This window comes from Parasteatoda tepidariorum, chromosome 1 (assembly GCF_043381705.1).
Source record: "Parasteatoda tepidariorum isolate YZ-2023 chromosome 1, CAS_Ptep_4.0, whole genome shotgun sequence".
NCBI lineage: Eukaryota > Metazoa > Arthropoda > Arachnida > Araneae > Theridiidae > Parasteatoda > Parasteatoda tepidariorum.
In genome coordinates, this window is record NC_092204.1 from 34553252 (window position 1) to 34576009 (window position 22758).

Below are 22758 nucleotides of genomic sequence, written 5' to 3' on the forward strand. Positions count from 1 at the left end.
TGTGGGGGGGGGGACACGCTATTTTTACATGAATTTTCTTCTTTTTTACACCCTAAAAAAGCGAGAAAAAATCGTGAACATGAAATTTTTTCCTTGTGACATACTTTAAATGACAAAATACCAATTTTAAATTTTCCCGATTTTTTCAATTTACGAACTTTGATTAAGTTTTTTTATTTTTGTTTTTTATCCTAAAATATAATCTTATAGTATGAAATCTCTGTAAATACATTTTAGAGAGACATTATAATAATATTATATTTATGTAAAAATCGTTTTATTTGAATAAATGGCTCAGATTTATCTTAGCCATTTATTATATATTTTAGTATAGAAAACAATTTTAGTATTAAAAATACTATATTTTAGTGTAAGAAACAAAATTAAAAAAATTTAATTAAAGTTCGTAAATTGAAAAAATCGGGAAAAATTTAAAATTGGTATTTTGTCATTTAAAGTATGTCACAAAGAAAAAATTTCATGTTCACGATTTTTTCCTGTTTTCTTAGGATGTTAAAAAAAGAAAATTCATGTAGAAATAGCATGTCCCCCCCCCCTCCAAATTTTTTTTGGCCGCCTAATTGGCGTTTATTTATAGAATTGCTCATATATTTTATGCGCATGTATAAGCTTTATCGTTGAAAAATTTAAATGTGGTTTTGAAATATTTTTAGTTTGTCGCTACTTGTATAATTTAAATGATCGTTAATTATATATTTCTAAAAGAAATAAAAATTAGCTATCAGCATGTTAAAATTAATATTTTTTAAAAAAATATTATTAAAATAAAATATGATTATTTAAATAAAATAATTGATTTTCTTCTCTGTAAAAGTGAAATCTTATTTTCCCTAAAAGAACATATTAAATCAGTAACACCGGTGCTTTGCATACACTTATCTAATAGCTCTTTTGAAAAGTACTATAGCGGCTACCATTTTTGTAATGAACCTGGTAACCAGTGGCTAGAACTCAGCCACAGTGTCAAGTTTAGAAGAGATAAATATGTATGATAATGAGGTTGAGTTTTGCACTATTTTAAATTAAATGTAAAAATTGTAAAATTTTATGTTATACCAACTCCAAAATTTTTAATAGTTTTCATCTGGAAGATAATTTATTAACGATTATTAGTGAAACCTCCAGGAAAGACCACCTCTCTGTAGCGACCACCTCTATTTACGACCACTTTTGGGAGGCACAGAATTACTTCCATAGGCATTCTGTTGAGGAAAACCTTTAGGAAAGACCACTAAAGCCTCACCCAGTGACGGGGCAAACAACTGCACCAAATGAGAGAAATGTCAAATAAAGAAGCACGAGAAAACTATCAAAACAATGAATTTAATCAGCAAGTGAATATATTAAAATGTGTTCAAAATATTTGTGTTCGATTCTTGTTTAGCGAGATCTTTTTGACGATACTACCTCATGTTGCAGTCAGAGTGCATTAAAGACAATGCTATGATTGATTTACTTTTAGAGTTGAAAGTTAAATTAGGAAGAAAAAAAAGTTATTTTAGAAAAAAAACAAGCATCACAAACAAACCTCTTCTCTTCTTTTATACCAATTTTTATGATGTAAAAACAAATGCAAACTCAACAAAAAATAATTGTTTATTAATTTAAAATATCTTCATTATTCATAATTGGTAAATTTGCTTTTACACATAATTATATCAGTTAGGATCATTTTTATAGACTCTAAATTTTATTCATAGATCTGTCTTTTCATGACGCCAACAGAAGTGGCATTTTCTCCGCAAGAAAATGACATGGGTTAAATTTAAATTCATTTGAGAAAAATCATGTTCCTTTGATAACAATTTTGAAGTCAATAGAGGTAACTTCTAAGAACAACCAGCCTCCATCAACAGCCATTTCACTGTGGAACGGAGAGTGGTCACTCCCGAGAGGTTTCGCTGTATATTAAAAACATTCATTATTAAACTTTTATGTCTAATAAAATACTCCTAAAGGTATAAATCAAAATAGAAATGAATAATTCAACACATTTAATCAGAGAAAGTCTCAACTCCTTTGAACGAAGCAAGCATTGTTCATTTAAACACCGCTGTTTAGCGTTGAAAGAATAAAATAAGGCACAGCTACAGACATGTTGAAGTTAGGGGAAGTATTTATTTGCGAATATGTTTTCTTCTTTTCCCAGACATCTCTCAGCCATTTAATTACTTAAGTCCCTTGTGGGTGGGTAATCTCATTCATTATTCCAGCTACTCTCTAATTACTTTGTATTAGAGGCCGAGGGACGAATGCTCTAAGCAACATAGCCCGGTATAAATTGTTTTCAGGATCGTCCTTGATCGGTACACGTGGGATGGTAGTTGTGACACTACTGTGTTGTTCGTTACCTTCTTAAAGTTTTAACGGGAGGAATTTAATTATGACATGTCAAAAGTTTCTGGAAGTAAATTAATATTCTTATATTGAAGGAAGGTTAATAAAATTTTGCAAAATTGATGAAATGTGGTGGTGTGCGTGGGAGAAACTAAAAGTGCTCCAGTCTTGTTGCAATCATCAGCATTATAAATCTCTTTGAAAATATTCCATGCCGTTAATTTCATTAATTAGATTACTGTTGCTTGCTTTTTAAGCTACAATTTTATGCGGAAATATTAACAATTATTAACTCCTTAACGCAAGGTGTTTCTTAGGCACTCTCTTTGAAAAAATCGAAATTGTTTTATTATACACACATANTATATATATATATATTAAAACTAATATCTTTATTTTCGCCCTCGCTAAATTGGTTTTAAATTCCTTTTTGCTTGTTTATTAATATTTTTATACTGATAACTTTGAGCCTTTCATCATCATATCTAACGCAAACACAAAAAATGAAATTTTCTGAACGTAGCGATTTTCCATAAAAGATGAACAAGGATAAAGCAACAAAGTTATTGATATCAAAGAGGAGGTTTTAAAATGATAATTACTTGGTCATGAAGCTCAAAAGAAATATCAATTGCTGGATGTACAACACTTTGATCTGGTACTCTCGTCGCATCAAGAGAAAACGAAAGGATTACAAACAAGGTGGTTTAATTAGTATAGAAAAGCAACAATTGGGAATTTGAAAAGCGATTGCAGCTATTCAAAATTGTTTCCAAAACGTTTTAAGAAGATCTCCATCCAGCAAAACAAAGGAGTTCCACATTTTTTCATACAGTTTGTCCACAATTGATTTACAAATTACTTTTTGAGAGCATTTTAAGAACTCTAAATTGGAAAATTTTAATTAAAATCTCGTAAAAAATTCTACGACAACCAAATGCAAGTTCTTGTTTTTCATATCATGCTTTTTTTTTAAATATTTAATGGCTAAATGGTAAATATTTTACTACTTATGTCTAATTGTTTTCATTATCTGTATGCTCATTGTCAGAGCTAAATTATAAAATATGTGCATATCGAAAAGTTCGCAGTAAGTCACAGTCGTGACAAGTGTATAAGTCACATTTTTTATGCCGTTGAAAAAAGATGGAAGTTTTTATTGCTTGTCACTTTTTGAACAAAAATGAATAACTCCGATAAGCCACTGAAAATTAATTTTCCTTGTCACTGTCTTTAGATTCGGATTAATAATTGCATAAAACATATGGAAAACATTTTTTTAAAATTCGAGTACCATTTATTTAACTCAAAAGTACTCTAAGCAAAAGAAAGAAGAAAAAGTTAGAAGTTCTTATTGCCTGCCACTCCTTGTAACAGGAAGACAAAAATAATAAATAAAATAATATAAAATATAATAAAATAAATCAAACAAATAAGCTGTCTCCGATAAGTCACTGAAAATAAGTTTGCCTTAATATTTGTCAGTGTCTTCAGATTTGGATAAATAGTTACATAAAAGATCTGAAAAATAAATTTTTTTATTTGAGTACTTATTAATTTTACTCAAAAAGTACTGCTCGAAGAAGATCTCCTTTCTTTGTCAAGAATTGATTCCTTAGTTAAATAAAAAAAATATATTGATGCTCATTGGAAAACTGGAATAAATTTTGTTTTTTAAAGAATCAACAACGGGAACTTAAAATGACTGCAAAGCAATAATTGGAGTTATTTATTGCATGAAATGTTCTTCTGTCGCCACAAAGCAAACATGAAAACATAACACTTGAAGTATCTGCACTAGATCACGACTTTTTAGAAATTTCACACTGTGAAAGAAATTCTGATAAAATTTGCGTACTGTATGCTAATAATGTTCTGGTAAAAAACCAACAACATAATTTTGGTTAATGAAACCAAAATTTACAGTATTTAAAATATTAATTTGTTAATTTCCCGTTCATATGGGAACGGTTTACCATAAATTCTTGTATTCAAAATTAAAACTCTTGGTCACATGCATTTAGTAAAATATACATAAATGAAAAATAAATTTAACCGAACAAATCATTTTTATACCATGCTAAAAGGTATCATGATAAAATTATCAAATATGCAGCAGTTACCAATTTTTATCTTATAGTATAAAACAGTATTTTGTTGTTAATTTTAACAAAAATATTACCCAAGTGCTTCGGTAGAAACTAGCAAGCATTTTGGTGTTCATATGGAACCGTAAACACGGTAAATTTTACCATATTTCTGTAGTTGTGACCATACTTCTTATCCAATGCATGTATCAGAATATAATTTATTCATATATCACACAATTCAATGCTCTTTAGTGCAATTATGAATTATTCATTTCCTTAATATGAAACCTACAAATCATTAAATAATATTTCTATACCCTGTATTATTTAGCATTCAAAGAATAAATGACAACTAAATTATACAAGTAGCGTGTTTTCAGTAAGGAAAGCTGCTCATTAGTGACTATGTTTTGTTCTTTCTGTGGCATCTCAAAGCCATTTAAATTACTGCTTTCCTTTGTGTGTATGAAACTTTACGCCATATTTCAGCACGCACTCTGCAATTAAATTATTGGGAAACAAACATAATCTCCTATGACTCTGAAATAATGCATTTTAAATTTCGCTATGTGTCTTCTGCGATTTCGCTTGTGCAATTCACCTATGAAGAAAGTTTTTGACATTGCCGTAGTTTGCTTCAGCATTTGTTGCAGAAAACTAATTAATTATGACTTGTCATAAGTTTGTGGATAGAAATGGAAAGACACTTAAATTGAAGGAAAGTTATCTATGGTTCATACATTAATTTCAAGCTGTTTTGCAATTTTTAAATGTTAAATATTGACAAACACTATGAAGAAAAAACCTGAAGATAATTATAAATTAATTTAATATATTTTGAATAGAAAAATCTGAATATTTAATTGACCCATTTGTATTAGATCAATTTTACTGAGTTGTGCTTGTATTTTTTTAAAATTTTTTGCGATTACGTTTGTGCAATTCAAATATGAAGAAAATTTCTGACATAGCTATAATTTGCATCGGCATTTATTGCAGAGAATTTATTAATTATGACTCTTCAAAAGTTTGTGAATAGGAAAGGTAAGACAGTTATATTGAAAGAAAGCTATAATCAATATCTACAAACAGTATGAAGAAAAAATATGAAGATAATTATAAATTAATTTAAATAAATTTTGAATAGAAAAATCTGAATATTTAATTGACATATTTCTATTAGCTTAATTTTACAGTATTGCTTTTTTTTTTAATTTTCTGCGATTAGGCTTGTGCATTTCTCTTATAAAGAAAGTGAGATTGCAGTGGTTTGCCATGGTATTTGTTGCAGAGAATTAATAAATTATGACTTGTCAAAAATTTGTGAATAGGAATGAAACGATACTTATATTGAAGGAAAGCTAAATATCTTTGATATATTAATTTAAAGTTGCTTGCGAATTATAAGCGTTCAATAGTTGCTAACACTATTAAGAAAAAGCATAATGATAATTATTAATAATTACTAAATTGAAATAAATTTTGAATAGGAAAGTCTGAATATTTAATTGATCTATTTGCATTAGATTATTTTTACAGAAGCTGAATGATTTTATTTCCAAAGTATTTTCTATGAGGGCCACTAATAATATATGTTCATCTGAATCCTTCTAATAAATACAGTAAAAAATTACCCACAATGTGGGTTATAAAATATTATTTATGCAAGAAGAAAAATGCTATCGAAATCTGTCATATAATTAAAAAAGCTGACAGGACTAAAAAAAACGAAACAGTTAAATACATACTGTACTGTACTTTGGTATATACTGCTAGACGTTTCAAAAATCCTTTTTCCACCCTTTATACTCCTCTACGGTTATTGGACTATTTTTATGTTTTTTTTTCCGGTTTTGTTTAAAGTTATACGACGGATTTTAAAAGTGTTTTTGTTGATTTATGTCTAGAATGTTGCTTTGTGACCATTAATGAGTGTAGATTTAGAATTCATTATTGACAAAAATTTTAAATATTTATATATTAAGTAGGGGTGTTAAAGAAAACCCTTTTCATGAGGTACTTAAAAGTGAAATTGAAAGAGCGAGGAAAAAAAATCATTTCTAAAAGATTTTATATGTTTTTGGTTACTGTAAAAAATTGAAAGAAAATGATGATAGTGATATAAATTGGATAGAAATAATTTTTTAGGGAAGGAGACTGGTTCGTAATGTAAAAAGTAAACAGGAAGGATTTAGAATTTCTAAATTATGCAAATATAATCGTAAAATGCATACTTGGCTTACAAGTAACTTTGACAAAATATAATTATACATAAGTGCGATCGTCTAAATAAGCAGAGATAAATTAAAGGTGAAAAAAGGAGAAAAATTTATTTATGTCACCATTACCTGGTAAAAAGCTCAACACTGAAGAAAGCATATTCTCCACTATTTACCATTCCAAGTTCATCTGCAGTAAATAAAATTGTCCGAATTGAATCTGGCGATGCACACATCACAATTACTGAAAAAAAATAATAATTGTAGTTATGCATTAATCTCTAAACATTAAACATAAATTTTATACATTTTCTATTTCTAAACAATAATCATCGTAGATTTTGTGTGCTAAAATGTATGAAATGAGAGCATTTATACGTTAAAAAATGCAAGTTGCATTTTAAATATTTTCTTTCAGTATTTCAACATTTATACCAAGAAAAAAATAAGGTCGAAATTACCAGGATATGGTAAAAATTACTGTGTTTCTAGCTCTATGGGAATGCCAAAGAGCACAGCAGTTTTTACCGAAATGGTTTGTTATTTGAATAATTTACAATAAAATATGGTTTATACTATAAGATAAAATTTGGTAAATGGGGTAAAATTTAGTAATTTTATCTTGATACATTCGAGCATGGTATAAAGACCATTTATTCGGTTAAATTTGCCTTTAATCTTTGTATTTTATGCTAAATGTCTGGTAATAAGAGCTTTAATTTTGAGAAGCGAGATATTTTGGTAAGTCATCGCCATGTGAACTGGAAAAAATGCTAAACAAATGTCTTAAATACCTTAAATTTTTATTTTTATTACCTGAATTATGTTTTTCTTTCTTTCTTTTTTCAGAAATGTCATTGCCATACAGAAAATACTCAGTGAAGAAAACTTATTCAGAACTACAAATATTTTCAGCAAATTATTCAATATTACGTAATTATAACGCATTTATAACATATAGCGTCGATATAACGCCATATCCATATTTATGGAGCATGCAAGCAGCACTTCAAATTATTACACGATACGTTAAATGCGTGCTGCGTGCTACAGTGCATTACTTCCATGTTAAACAAACTAAAGTAAAATTCAAGGATGTTAGAGATAAAGTTTTTAGGAAATGCTCCATTACAGCTGAGTAATTTTGCTTAAGACAATAAATAGAAAGTCATATCTGCACATGTTTCAATTATCAATGGTATTATATATTCTTGTTTTGAGTTACCTAACTGAAAATAACCATTGAGTGGACAGAGTCAAGCAGTTTCTATCTTATCATTTCAACATTTCCTATGAACCTAAGTTCAGCTGATTCAGCAATATGCAGTTGTCTGTTTTTAAGTTTTCAGAAAAAAATAAGCATATGTCAGCTTGTTTTTTTCGGATAAATCTCCTTTCTTTAATGAGAAATTTTTTTGAGAAAAATTATATCTACCGATTCGATATTAAATTTTCTAAAATCAATGGGAAAAGTGTTCTAGTTATTTTTCCAACTTATATTCAATATAAAAAATTACAGATGAATTTTCAGTGAAAAGTACTGAAACCCTGAGTGTAGTGTCCGTAAAATTCACGTTTACCGTAAAATTTTGATAGTTTTTGCAGTACTATTTATTAAATTACAGTTCTGTATTTTTACGATACATATTTTTGTAAAACTCACGGTATATTAGAGCTTTAGGTCAGCAAAATTTTGCGGTAAAAAGTACTAGTACTGATATACCTGAGAGTCAGTACTTTTTACCGTTATTGGATCCGGAATTTTCTGCGTGTTTTCTGTGTGTAAGCGTGCTCGTCTTACGTACAATAATTTTCTCCAAAAAATCTAACTCCGAGGTAATTAGGATAAAAGAATGATATCAAAAGATTTAATTTAAATAAAAAATTTAATTAATCAAAATTTTTTAACAAATTTCCAAATTTAATAGCAAGTTTGCTGAGGTAAATTCAGTTTAAGTTTTCTGTTCACTTACAAACATCCATACTTACCAATAAAAAATAAAATATGGAGATAGTTTGAGCAAAACAAAGCATTCAAAGCATTTTTATTCAAATTATTATTGACAAAATTTTGCAATAGTAATACTGAAATGAAAGTTATGTCTATACTCTTAGCTTTTAATGTTGGGCGAAGAATTCGAAGGATTAATAACTAATGTTGCTAAAGTATGATTTTCAACGGAACATTTTTATGTTGTTAAAATATTGAATTAATTTATGATAGTTTACATATGTCGTTAAATTGGAAAATGGGCCATTTCCAAAACATAGACTTTTTTAGGTAAGCTGATTTACTACAACAATTAGGTAAAATTAATTGGGCAACGAAACTATTCAGTTTACGAAGCTTTAAGACAGCATCGTCTGTGAGCTTTTTATTCTGGGCATAGTTCGTAATTTGAATCTGCAAAAAGTAAGTTCGTTCAACATAGTTCGTTATGTGTATCAGGATTCAGCATGAAATAAGGATTTTTTTTTTTNAAAGAAAAAAAAAAAAGGAAAAGAAACAGCTTGAAATGCGAGTTGAAAAAAATGAACTGAAACTTCTATTAAGATCATTCTTCTTCTTCAAAGGAATAAACTAATGAAACCAAATAAATTTGTAATCTAATATCGTCAATTTGCATAAATCATTTGTCACATTCTTTTTTAAATTAATATTTTTAAAGAGACTTTATAAGTCAACATTAGTTATTACATGGTTGCAGTGGGTCTATGGACACATTGCATATTACATATGGTTCACGTGACTCCAGTTATTTAGAAGAATACGCTATCAATGAAATCAAAAGTATTTCTAAGCTTGAAAACCAAACTAATAAAAAAATGAGTTTTATTATAGATGCTATTTGGGGGATATTGAAAATTTACGTTAGATTCCAAACGCTCCTGAGCGTAAGATGTAAAGCAATTGAGCTCTATTGTAAAGCAGAAATGCTCTTTTATATATTTTTTTTATTTGTATCTTACATATCTTGAAGTTTTGTTTGAGTGGTTTTATAAAAATACACATTCACTATTCATGGCTTTCGAATTTTGTTTTCTGTTGCAGACTGCCTTCAAATTAAGGCCACGGACATGTTATAAACAGATCAAGAAGAGCGTTAACACAAAATGACGATGAAGAATTCATTCTTAAAAAAAAAACTATAGAATATATTTATTTCAATAATAAATAAGAAACTAAATATTTTTTTCGTTATTTAAAATTAAGGAATTTATTTATTTAATTGGGTACTTACAACTGAAGAAGAAGCAAGATGATTATGCCTAATCATGTGACATAAGTCAGATTTAATTGGATACTTGAAGGCAACGTCACACTTGGGTGTCGAACTTGATTGGCTTCTGAATCGACAAATGCTACGATTTTCCTACGATGACGTTACTAGAAGGTATCCAATTGCACAATTTAGTTATTAAAAGTTTAACTTCCTGAATATCCACGTCCACACTAAACTTTTTTTTTAATATTGTGGTTGAAGTTAAGAGGATATTCCTCTACAATGCATTCTTAATTTACAAATTTTTGAAAAATCTCTTATTGCCATTCACGAAATGTTTATTATTTGCTCAAGGGTGCAGAGCAGTATAATAGACTTACCACATAAAAATAGTGCCTGGTATTTGTTCATTACATACAATACATTATGTTGTGAAAGAAATGAGAAAAGTATATATGCGAGGTATGACTTAAAAAATATTGTATTTGAAAATATTTTCTTTTTTTGAAAATCAATTTACACAAAAAAGTAACTTATGGTGACGCATAACAGGTTTTATACATAAACTGTATGCATAATTCAAGTAAAAATAATTTATAAATCAAGTTTTTATCTAATATTGGAACATTATTCTTAAAAAGAGGAAAAATTATACTCCGGTACTTCACTGAATATAGAGCTCATGAAGCAGATGAATATAAAGCTCTTGAGGCGAATGAATATAAAGATCATATAGCGAGTATTGACTTCATATTTACTACACGTGCGTAGTACCAAGTAAATACTCACTACGGAACATCAGGGGAAACTTCTATATTAATCATGTCCAAATGTAACAATCAATATTTTTTTTCACAATTCCTAAAGCTTTAAATTACAAAAATCACATAAAGCATATTTCAAAATGCTTTTGATTCGGTTATTATTTCGAAATACTAAATTTCAGATTAAAATCATTTTATACCAAACGTTTTAGAGACACCAAGTATCCTAGCAACGTATTGTGAGAATATTTCTTTCAATATATGATTCAGATTTCTTTTACAGTAGAGAGATCATTTTATAGAAACCAAACATTGGCAGTTTTCTTTAAAATTCCAAACAATATTTGAAGCAAATTGAGACTAAGAACAATTTTTTTAATCCAAAATAAGGTAAAAATTTTCTTTTAACTCCGATAAAAATAATATATTTTATTTCAATGAATGGGGAAAGACATGTTTACGAATTTGCTGATAGTAGTAAAGCTTTAAAACTTTAATAAATTTGTTTGAACCAAATTTATTAAACAATCTAACATATTTTAGTGTTAAGTAAAATAATACATAATAATAAAGGCACTAAATATTAATGATAGCATGGAAAAATTAACAAAAGCCGATTTTTTCACACTATTTAAAATGTTGAATTCCAATTTGTCATTAGTTAAACATTAATATCAAGCATAAGCGACTTAGAAAATTTGTCACATTTATTTTTTATGAAAAAAAGTAATTATTGTAAAAGTTTAAGTCTATATAGTACAGAAACAAACGAGTAATTGAAAAATTGACCAGAATTGATAAGAGTCAATAAGACAATTAAACACAAACAGCATACATAAGAAATTGACTCTCTTTTACTTTTAATAATTACACAATCATTAAATTGTGCAGATAACTTTCAAAATGTCTTTAGGTGTTAGCTTCTTTCTAGGCAAAAAAAACTTCATAACTTTGTATTATTGTTTTCCATTAGCAAAAAATACGAATCATTTTGAATCAAAAATTCCAATTTTAATTTATATTTCTTGAAAAATATTTAAAAACATTTTATTTTAAAATCTGAATATTGCGTTACAAAATTCCGCTTTAACTTGAGTTTTCTATATTGTTAGGTAAGTTTTTTTTTCCTTTATACACGGAGAAAAATTACCATAGTATATGGTAATATTTTTTCTGATAAACAAAAACATAATTCTGGTAACACATACTATAAAACCATATTTTATTGTTAATTTTACAAAAATAATTACCAAGTGCTTCCATAAAAATTTCTGAGTTTTTTGGTGTTCCCATAAAACTAGAAACATGTTGAATTTTACCATATTCTGACAGTTTCAACCATGCGGCTTTTCTCTGTATATATTATCCTTTTGTCTCTTACTTAGTAATTTCCAGATCTTCTTTTAAAAGTGTTTACTTCAATAAAGAATTTGATATTTACTGTATAAATTTCGTTAAACGCCAGGAAAATATTTTTATACTTCATGTGTAAAAATTTATAATATCAGTTTTTATACTTTATGTATAACAATTTTAGCTTAAACTGACTCATTCATATAAATATTTCAGCAGTTGAAAATCAAGATAAAAATTCCCACGTCTATTTATGCAACATTTTTTAACCAGTTACATTTAAGGAAATATTTCAGACGGAAGGAAATTAAGCCAGAGAAAGTTTTAAAATATGCTAGCTATAGTTTAGAACTTAAACTTTTAAAACGTGAAAGTAAAAAAAAAGATCTCTGCTGTAAAAGTCAGAAAAACTGGTTCTAGATATTAAGTTTATAACGATTAATATTTTAACTGTTTCAAAGTTTATTTTTTTCTAACTGTGAAATTTAAGCAGTTTCAGAGAAATCTGAAAACATAAACATTTTATCAGTGTTTGATTTTTTCCTGCTGCATAACAATATTGAAATATGATGATGTTTGTTTCTCAGAAACAATATAGATTGTAATAAAAATTAATTAAGTTTTTTTTTAAAAATTTTTTATATTGAAAGTAAATTAATAAAATACGCTTTATTGTTTACTTAAAAGATATCAAGACTTTAGATAACGAATAATTACTTGATTTAAAAGTAATTTTGTGTAAAAAATGACGTATTTTTTCCAAACAAATAATTAAAATTAATTGAATATGAGAAATAAGCTCATACGAAATCTATTCAAATCAGCAAATATTTTGCGTTGCTTTAAAGGAAAGTTATTTTAATTTATTTTCTGAGAAGTTTTTGATTTTATTTTTCGTCCACTCGAAACAAATTGAAGAAGAAAGGTTTTTTCGAACAAAACTCATTATTTATTTTGATGCAAGTTATTATCTTGCACTGAATGTTTGTCTATGCACAACTGAAACTCTGTTAGATATGGATTGACACTTAATCACGTATGAAATGTGTTGAATGCCAGTTCCATCATCTCAACTTCAAACGTAATTGCTAATAAGAACTTATTGATGTTTGAAGTACGTATATTATTCGACATCAACCAGTGATGTTGAGAATCATTTCCAGTCGTGTGAAGTAATATTATGATATTTGAAATCATGAGTGCATATTCATTAAAGTGCGTCATCTGATCATGTTAGGGGGATATAATTAGTGATTTAATTAAGTTAAATTCATAATGATATCACAATCTGTATATGATATTGAAAATAAAGGTATTGATCATCTGACACTCTTATCATTCTCAGATCCCAGCTTTAAATAACAGTAGATAGAGATTTTTACTTTGTTATGTATTGATTAAAAGAAAGAAAACTCATAAATGTGATAAATATTTTTTTTTTTAAATTATTAAACTTAATTAATTTTGTTTAGTTTTTTAACGATTGTTTTATAATTATTAATACTAATTTTAAATTTCAGCATTTTTTCTATAATGGAAGAATTTTTTACGGTGTATTTCTTTACATTTTGATCATGAAACAAAATTCATTAGACCAATTAGATCTTTCTATTCAGTTCAATAAGATATAGACGACCAAACTATTATATTCCATGAGATATTCCCATTATATTCAATGAGATATTCAGTAAGATAAAGAAAATTAAGAAAAATCCAAATAAAATATTTATATGCCATAAAACTGTCAAAAGGTTACTTAAATTGAACCTCTTTCCTTCCTCATAATTTTTCATTCTCATTAAAATTTTCTTACTAACGAGGATAAATTCAATTATATATTTACACAGACAATCTCTTAGAAAAATCATACCATCAAAAAATAAGATCGCTAATAGTACTTTTTTTTAGAATAGTACCAAATGCTGTCCGTTATATTTAACTTAGAACGCTATTCGAAAAGTATCTCCAAACGATATTTAATAACCATGACAATGACAGATCTAGTTTTCTCTATATTCACGTTTCAATAAGACAGTTTATGTTAAGTGCGAAACCTTCCTGATTCAGTTAGAGATACTATGTATTTAAGTGTTATTCGCTTGTAAATTGTTGTTAACTCTTTGCTGTCTTATACTTACAATCAGCCATCAAAGCACTATTCTAATGAACAATACGTAATAAGCTATTTTTTACCATTCGCCTCATGTGTATGCTCTCAACCACCGCAATAAAGAACATTACTTAATAAATAGTTATAAATTCATTGCGGTCGTATACCCGTTATTGACCACAAAAACTGTAAAAAACAATAATCATAACTTTTTTTTACCGTTCGAGTCCGATATTTGCACTCAACCACTGAAATAAAGAACAACACTTAAACTGTTGTTAACTCTTTGCAGTCGTATAACTACTATCATAAATGAAAGCAGTAAAAATCAGTACTTAATAAGCTATTTTTTCTTATTCGATTGAAATGTTTGCTCTCAATTGCCGCAAGCCAAGAATAATACTGATTTTACGGAATTGTAAAATCTGTTCACATAAGAAGACTTACGGAAAACAACTTCTAAAGACTCAAGCAACTACACCAGACTACAAACGACTCAAACGAAAACAACTGCAAAAGGGGAGTAGGCAACAGGGGAGTTATAAATATAATTTTAATCACATTAATTTTATTTTCACAAATAAACTGTTGGTGTATAATAAGTAAAAAAAGCATGTTAAAAATGTCCAAAATATGTAACACTTACAGAGTTATGCTCAATGGGAACACTATAAAGCTTAAAAACTTTTACCGAAGCTCTCGGTTGATTTTATTGAATAATATATGGCTTAATATTATGACGTAAAATTTGGTAGCCTTATCATCATACCTTAGAACATGGTATAAAAACTATTTATTCGATTAAATTTAATTTCCAGTTCTATAATTTTGAAAAGTACTTTAATTGTTAAAGTACTATAATTTTGAAAACCAGAATTTCCGGTAAACGTTACCGTATGAGAGGGAATAGTATCAAATGAATTGTTTAAATAAAAATCAGAATAACGGTCTTTAATCAAAAATTTTCATTACAATACAGGCTATATTTATCAGAATTTGTTTCCCCCTGTGTCATTACTTTACTCAGCAGAATCTTCGCCAAATATTCAAATAAACTGAAAGACAGTCAACCCAATTAAAATGCGAGAAATATAGTGCGTGGTATTTTTTATTTTCGCAAAATTATGCCAATACAAATCTTCAATTAGCCCGTTTTGGAAAGATTTTTAGCATTATACTTAGGGATGTTTTTTGATTTAAAAAAAATCAGCTTATTTCAAATAACTTTTTATCAACTAAACAGTAATAAAATTAAGTCTTAAAAAATCTGAAATGAGACTTATGTGCAGTGGCATTAAACGCATCATTTTAATGCTTTACATTCTTCGGAAAAAATCCACAGGTTTTCAAAAAATTATCAAGCTTTGCATTGCCGTGTCTAATAAAGCAATCCCTTTATTTTTCATGTTTTTTAAAAGATATTAAGTAGTTGAACGATACTGTATCATCAAAAGTTAATTAAGAAAAAAAGTCGAGGAAAAAATATTTTTTTTGAAGCCAAGATGTTGAGGAAAGATTCCTCTTAAATCAATAGACTTTGAGGGAACATAAAATTGAAAATAACATATTTTGAATTGTTTTCAAATTTAATATTATTTTCGTTTTCTTAAAAAGCTTTATTGTCGTTATCCTTCATATTAAGCTCGTCCAACAAAAATCAATTTAGACTAGTATGACAACTGCGATTAAACTTAAGAATAGTCAGAAATAATTATTATTTACGACTTGTGCATTCCAAAATTTTTTTGCATTTCTTTAACCTTAATGTAAATCTATGATAAAATCAATTCTTTTATCGTACTAGAAAGCTCAGACACAGCTCCTAGCTCGGCTATCTAATACATGTGATATCTTGCCATTCCACACTGCAAGACGACATTTCACTAGATTAGAGCACTCATTATATTGCATTATGTTTTTGTTAAAATTTAAACAAACATTTTTAGAATTTTTATTCTAAAAGTATAGTAAAATAGCAGGCAGCAGTCTGTTTATACAATTTATAGCAAAGTTTACAATAAAGACCTTTTTTTTTTACTATTATGGTTTTGAAACCGTTTACAACTAGTATAGTTATAAAACCATTAATGCAAAACCGTTTAGAATTTTCATGGTTTCAGAACCGTTAAAAAGAAAGTTAACTGTACATAGGAGCTAGGCTCTTCGTTGGGTAATGGGCAATTGAGAGTGGAGGACACTGGAAACTCTTCATGTGTTTAGGGAAGTAGAGAAAATATTGAGGTGTCAACGCTGGGACCCGAACCCCAGTTCTGTCGATCATAATCTAAGCTGCTTCATTAGGTGGGCTTAGTTAGTGCGATAAAATTCTGTTCGTTTAATCGTATCAGGTGATACGATTAAGCAGGTGGAAGCAATCAATAAATGGTTTTTGGCACACGTAGCAGTTTGAGTATCATCTTATTTAGAGTCATGGGCTGTTATGTTTTTGTATGGAAAAGTAACAATTAAATAAATTGTTATTTAACCATTTTTCTAGAGGAATTTTTTAACAGTGATCCAAAATACTTGCTTATCTGGATTTGAAAAATAATAAGCTGTATTTGAAAAAAAAATTTAAAATAAAAAGAAAACAGAATGTGTTAAACAATTACAAAAAAAACATGGAAAAATTATTTTACTCGTTAAGATTTAAAACGATGAACTTATGTAAGAAACGACTTTTATCTATTTTAAATTATTGAATTGAGTTTTAATATTTTTAAAACACACAACACAAATTTTAAGATTATATATTTGGATCATTTCATCTTTCTACATTAATCTCTGTCATATTTTTTTACTTAAGGCATCAGATGATGCATGAGCATATAAAATTATAATCTGAAAAAAAGAATCAAAATTTTCTATTCCAATGGATTATTAGTAATTATTTAAAGAAAAAAGTAATTGAAAATTCGCGAAATGATCTCTTGAAATTTTTATAATTTTTGAAAATAGGACTCTAGAAACCAATGGCGCCCCCCCCCCCCAGTTAACATCATAAAGAAATGACGCTATCAAGACGCGAAATGTCGGTTTTATCGTTCAATTTCTGCGACTTTCAAAGTACCCGCAAGTAAGTTTTTACAACAAGTTTTACAGTAAATAATTCTCAAGCTAATAATTTAATGCTGATCTAATTTTTCCCCTCGCACTGTGTGAATGTTTTTCTGCACAACTTCGTAATATGTTTCTAAGTTAACATATCCTTGTAACTTCTTTTATCGTTTTTGTGCACCGAAACAAAATGTAGATGAAAACATAGTTATTAAAGAAAGAAAACATTTTCGTTGAAATTTTGTCATAATAGAGCAGTTTGGAATGATTTAAATTGTAAAAAGTATGCTATGATAATTAAGCTCTCTTTAATCATACATTCTTTTACAAGAGAAACAGATGATGTGTATTGTAGAATATTTAGAATATTAGGATGAATAACGTCATACTTAAAGTTGCCAAAAAATTTAAATCAAATATAATTTCTTTTCAACAGACAGCTTACTTTTTAAAAGTTTTATGACTTATTAAAAGCATGCGTCAGTCTATTAAAAGGCTAGAAATTTTAAAAAGTTTGACGAGCATTACAGCATTTTTCAATATTAAAGAAAACCCACTTTTTACTACGCATTTAATTGGAGGACAAAATAATTGAACAACCGTTGAACTTACCATACATGTCGGATAACGGCTTTACTAGTTCTCTGAATCCATCACCGAAAATTTTTTTTAAAAATGTGGTAACTAAGCAAACCGATTTCAGATTAAATGTCGATTCCAAATAAATAAGAAGGTAAAAGGGTTAGAGATAAAATGCAGCTAGCAAAAATTTTTGATAAAAATAAATGTATAAGCTAGAAAAAAACTCCTTTTACTTTTAAAAATAAAATTTTATTTAAAAAGTAATTTGTAAGTTGTGGAAGAAATAATTTATGGAGATTATGCTATGAAATGACATAAAATCTATTGACTATGCTGAAATACTTAACATGTAACAATATTACAAAGACAACAAAAATTGTCTCGTCAGAATGTTTATAAGAAAAAATCAAAATAATTTACTTGAACTTGTTGTTTTTTTTAAAAAAAGGAGGATTGTTGCCAACATTTTTGCTTAATACAAGGTAGATAGATTTTGTAAAAATCAAAGTGCCATAAAACTAATTAAATGCCTGAAATTTTATTATTACTCAATTAAACAGGATTTTTCAAATGTAATAGCATTGATACATATTTTTTTTAAAATTAGAAGAATACATAAATTCAAACTTTAATAACAAATAACATTTAACTTTTTATTTTAAATTGTGTATTTAAGTAGTAGTATATTAAAGGCATTAATATGAAATTCAGAAATTATTTTTACGAATGAAACGTGTTTAACTTTCATAACTGGTAGTCATAATGCACTCTGGAATGTTTTAAATTCGTTGTCTTAGTACATCTGATACATTTTATTGCAATTACTTACTCACTAAAATAGATAAAGTAAACTTTACTTTAGGATTAAATTGTTTGTATTAAATATTTGAAAATACATGACAAACAGTTTAAAATTTTACATAAATTTTCTAAACGAAATGCTTATTTGATTTTTGGAAATATGTTGTGGCAAACAAGTTTAACAGTTCAATTTTACATTATGTTTAGTATCATAATCTGTATAAATGCACTTGTAATGTATGCACTTTTTATTCTGCTTAAACAAGTATTATTTAGTTTTATGTTTGGAACCAAGTTATTAATATATTCTGCTAAATAGTATACACTTAATAACTTCCGTATATTTAGACATATGCAATGGAATAATGATTAATTTATTAAAATAAATTTTATTACAAAAATGAAACTAAAAATGTTCGCCTTTTGTATAAGAAAACATAAAGTCTTAAATTGTTATCAATAAAATGCTGTAGGATATTATAATGCCTGCCATATTCAATAACAAACTTTTATCCACAGCAAACATGTCCCAACCTGTAAAACACAGTTTGAGTTTTGCAGATTTAAGAAAAAGCAATAATTTCAGATAAGGTTGCTTACGATTCCTCCGTAAGCTTTGTTTAATTATATCTTGCTTCATAAATTTCCAGTCATCACATATTTTAATAAGAGTTGAACCTGTAAAAGTTAATCTACCGAACCAAAATGTTGTACACATAAATATAGTGACAGTGGAAATTATTTGAGCAGTAACAATTGTATTTGAAAAATCAGAGTAGTTTACAGATACCAAATTCAAGAAATTTATAAATACTAAAACATAAACAAGAAATGTACTAAAAGAAAATATATTTTCAACCTTTTCATGAATTTTTGAAATTTTAAATATTAAAAAAGAACTATTACTAATTCTTTCCTCATTTTGTTTGTATACCAAATCTTTATGAATCTTCTCTACAGTATCTAAGACAGCCGCTTCAAACAGTGAATATACATAACACAATAATGTTGTACACAGAGAGGGCAAAACAAAAAAATAAAATGCATATGAAAAACTATAAATAATCATTACCATTTTGTAAGAAAATTGATCGTCATGAAATAAATAAGTAAATGGGTCATTAGGATCATTCATAACTTCATCAATATTCAGAAACATAATATGAAGAATAATTGATGTAGTAGTTAACGGGATAGCAATGTTTAAAATGCAGTTTTTATAGATTGGTATGCATATGCATTGGAGACTTTTTCGTTTGCAATTTCCAAGTATATCTTGCAGGTCTGTGAGAAGTACTTCGATATTACGTCGCTGATACAAAAAGGTACTTCTTAACAAAAATACAGTGACAGCTTCTGCGATAACTGTTATCATCAAGAAAATATCCTTGCTGTATACCACCGGGCCAGTTAGAAAGCAAACTAATCCAAATAAGTGAAAATAGGTTAATAAAAAAGATGCAATTGAACGCATAATGCAGTTATTAATTCCATATGAAGTGTCATCTTGAATTTCATGAAACGGAATTCCTACCAATGTAAAACAGTTACGCAATATTTGAATATCATACTTGAAGTTTACAGCCATATCTTCCAATGACTTCAGCTAAGCTAAATATATTAAAACATGCACAAAATAATATTTCCAACTGTTCTTTCTAATATTTTTTCCAAGAATGTGAAAATGATATCAGCTAAACTAAATATTCTGAAACACACATCGAATATTTCCTACTTGGCAATATGGGAAAATAATTCTACAAAAATGACTTTAGCGTCACTGAATCATCTGAAAACCACACCAAATACTTCCAGCTATGCAATCCAGAAATTATTCGAAAATGTAAAAACACTGACTTTAACTGAATTGAATCTTCTAAACTGCACGCAAAACACTTCCAACTGCAAAATATAGAAATTGTAGGGAAATGAAGAAAAAAATATTGTCTCTAGCTGAATTGAGTCTTCAGAAACACACACCAAATACTTTAAAATCAGAACTCAATTCAGAAATGGCTCCACAGTGTAAAATTACTGAATTTAGCTGAATTGAATCTTCCGAAATACCCACCAAACACTTGCAACTGCGCAGTCTAGAAATGGTAGTGGAATGAAAAAATACTGGTTTTAGCTGTGTTGAATCTTCTGAAGCACACAACAAATATTTTTATCAGTACAATTCAGAAATGGCTCCAGAGTGTAAAAATACTGACTTCATCTGAATTGAATCTTCTGAAACACACATCAAATTCTTTAAACTGTACAATTCAGAAATGGCTCAACACTGTAAAAATACTGATTTCAGCAGAATTGAGTCTTCTGAAACGCCAACCAAATACTTCCAACTGTACAAACAAAAAATGGTTTGAGAATAAAAAAAATACTGACTTTAGCTGAATTGTATTTTCTGAAACACACAATAAATACTTCCAACTTACACAAACTAGAAATTGTGCGAGAACATAAGAATACCAATTATGACTGATTTGAAACTCCTGAAAATCATACCAAATGCATCTTCCTCCGTAACCAAGAAATAGTTACACAAAGTAAAAATAACCAAGCTTATAAAAATTAGAACGATTATTTTTACTGAAATGGATTGAATTAAATTTCGATCATTATTTCACAATCATTTAACAATAGCTGATATATTTAACCAATCAAGTAATTCAGAACTTATCAAAGAACTATCTGACTCATTTCTCGTAATCTGTTGATATCACTTACCTTATAATAGCATCTAGGTATTTCCCCATTTGCGTGAATAAATAATATTTAAGGAGTGGTAAAAGGAAAGAAATGTTTTCCTATTTGTGTTTGATAATGGCATAAAGGTCTGATAAAGAAAATTGTAACAAACATGCCCATCTATTGAATTGTAAACATCATTGTGCTTTATGCTTATGATAAAATGTTTTTCGTTATTAAAAAAACGACCACTTTGCATAAAATAAATCACGTACTTCAGTAATAATATAATCAAATACATTGTATAGTTAAATATTTAAAACATTATATTTGGGGAAATTTTTTGATTATTTAGAATAGAAGAAGTATTTTTATTACATCATAATTAGTGTTATAAAAGTTATTTTTTAATGCACACACAGAGAAAAAAAATATTATAAAATTACCTTATTGCATTTTCTGGTCAAAAAAAACTATTCTGGTATTAAAAAATAAAATATACCGTATTTAAGGCATTTAATTTGTATTTTTTCTATTCAGCTGCTAACGGTTTACAGAAAATTCTGGTTTTTCAAAATTATAGTAAGTAGGTTGTGGAGCCCTCAGCTATATAAAAGAAGTTACAATCCCTTTTTGCCTCAAAAGTAACATAACCCTTAAAGCATCTTCGATAAATTACGACATTTCAGAAACTTTACACGTTAAGAAATGTTCTTGTAAAATTGCCGTTCTGTATGGTATTGACATTTCTGGTAAAAAAAACAACATAATTTTGATTAATAAAATCAAAATATACATCATTTAAAGCATTCATTTGGTAATTTTTTCGATCATAAGGTTTCCAGAAAATTCTGGTTTTCAAAATTGTAGCTCTAATTACCACAGTTTTAGCTAAAAGTACAAAAGGGAAAAGTAAATTTAACGGTATAAATAATTTTATGCCATGCTCAAAGGAGGATAAAATTTTCAAATTTTATCATATATTATAAAACGTACATCAAAATCGTATTTTATTATTAATTTTACCAAAATAACTATCAAAGTGCATTGGTAAAAATAATCTAGCGTTTTGGTGGTCCCATATAAACGGTAAATTTTATTATATCCTGGTAGCTTTTACCATACTTTTTTTTCTCATCTCACAGATTAGAAAATAAATATTAGTAGATATATTTTTTTATCTTTAAATATCATTGGTAGTTCAAAGAAGTATTTACGACAATGTAAAAAATATACATACATATACATTTGTATTAACTTATTATGAAGAAAATAATACAATTTAATGCTATAAACTGGACCAAATTTTTTAACGCAAGCATTTATAACGTTTCATACATGTTTTTGTAATGTAATTTGAGATTTAAATACAACAAAAATGAAAATTGATGAAAGTAAGTATGCAATATAAAACTCCAAGTTGCGACAGCGCTAAGCTACTAATGTAACAATAGGAAGATTATTTTAAGAAAAATATTTTAAGAAAAAATAAGTAATTACTTCCTAAGA

General features: G+C 27.6%; 1 protein-coding gene across 1 annotated transcript in view; it reads right to left on the minus strand.

The window, feature by feature from the left end:
* Nucleotides 1-22758, minus strand: part of LOC107448013 (atrial natriuretic peptide receptor 1) — a 250934-nt gene that overhangs the window by 95094 nt on the left and 133082 nt on the right. Inside the window, exon 2 of the mRNA XM_043057664.2 lies at nt 6797-6911. Within this exon, the coding sequence (XP_042913598.1) occupies nt 6797-6911 (115 nt within the window). The remainder of the gene's footprint in view (nt 1-6796; nt 6912-22758) is intronic.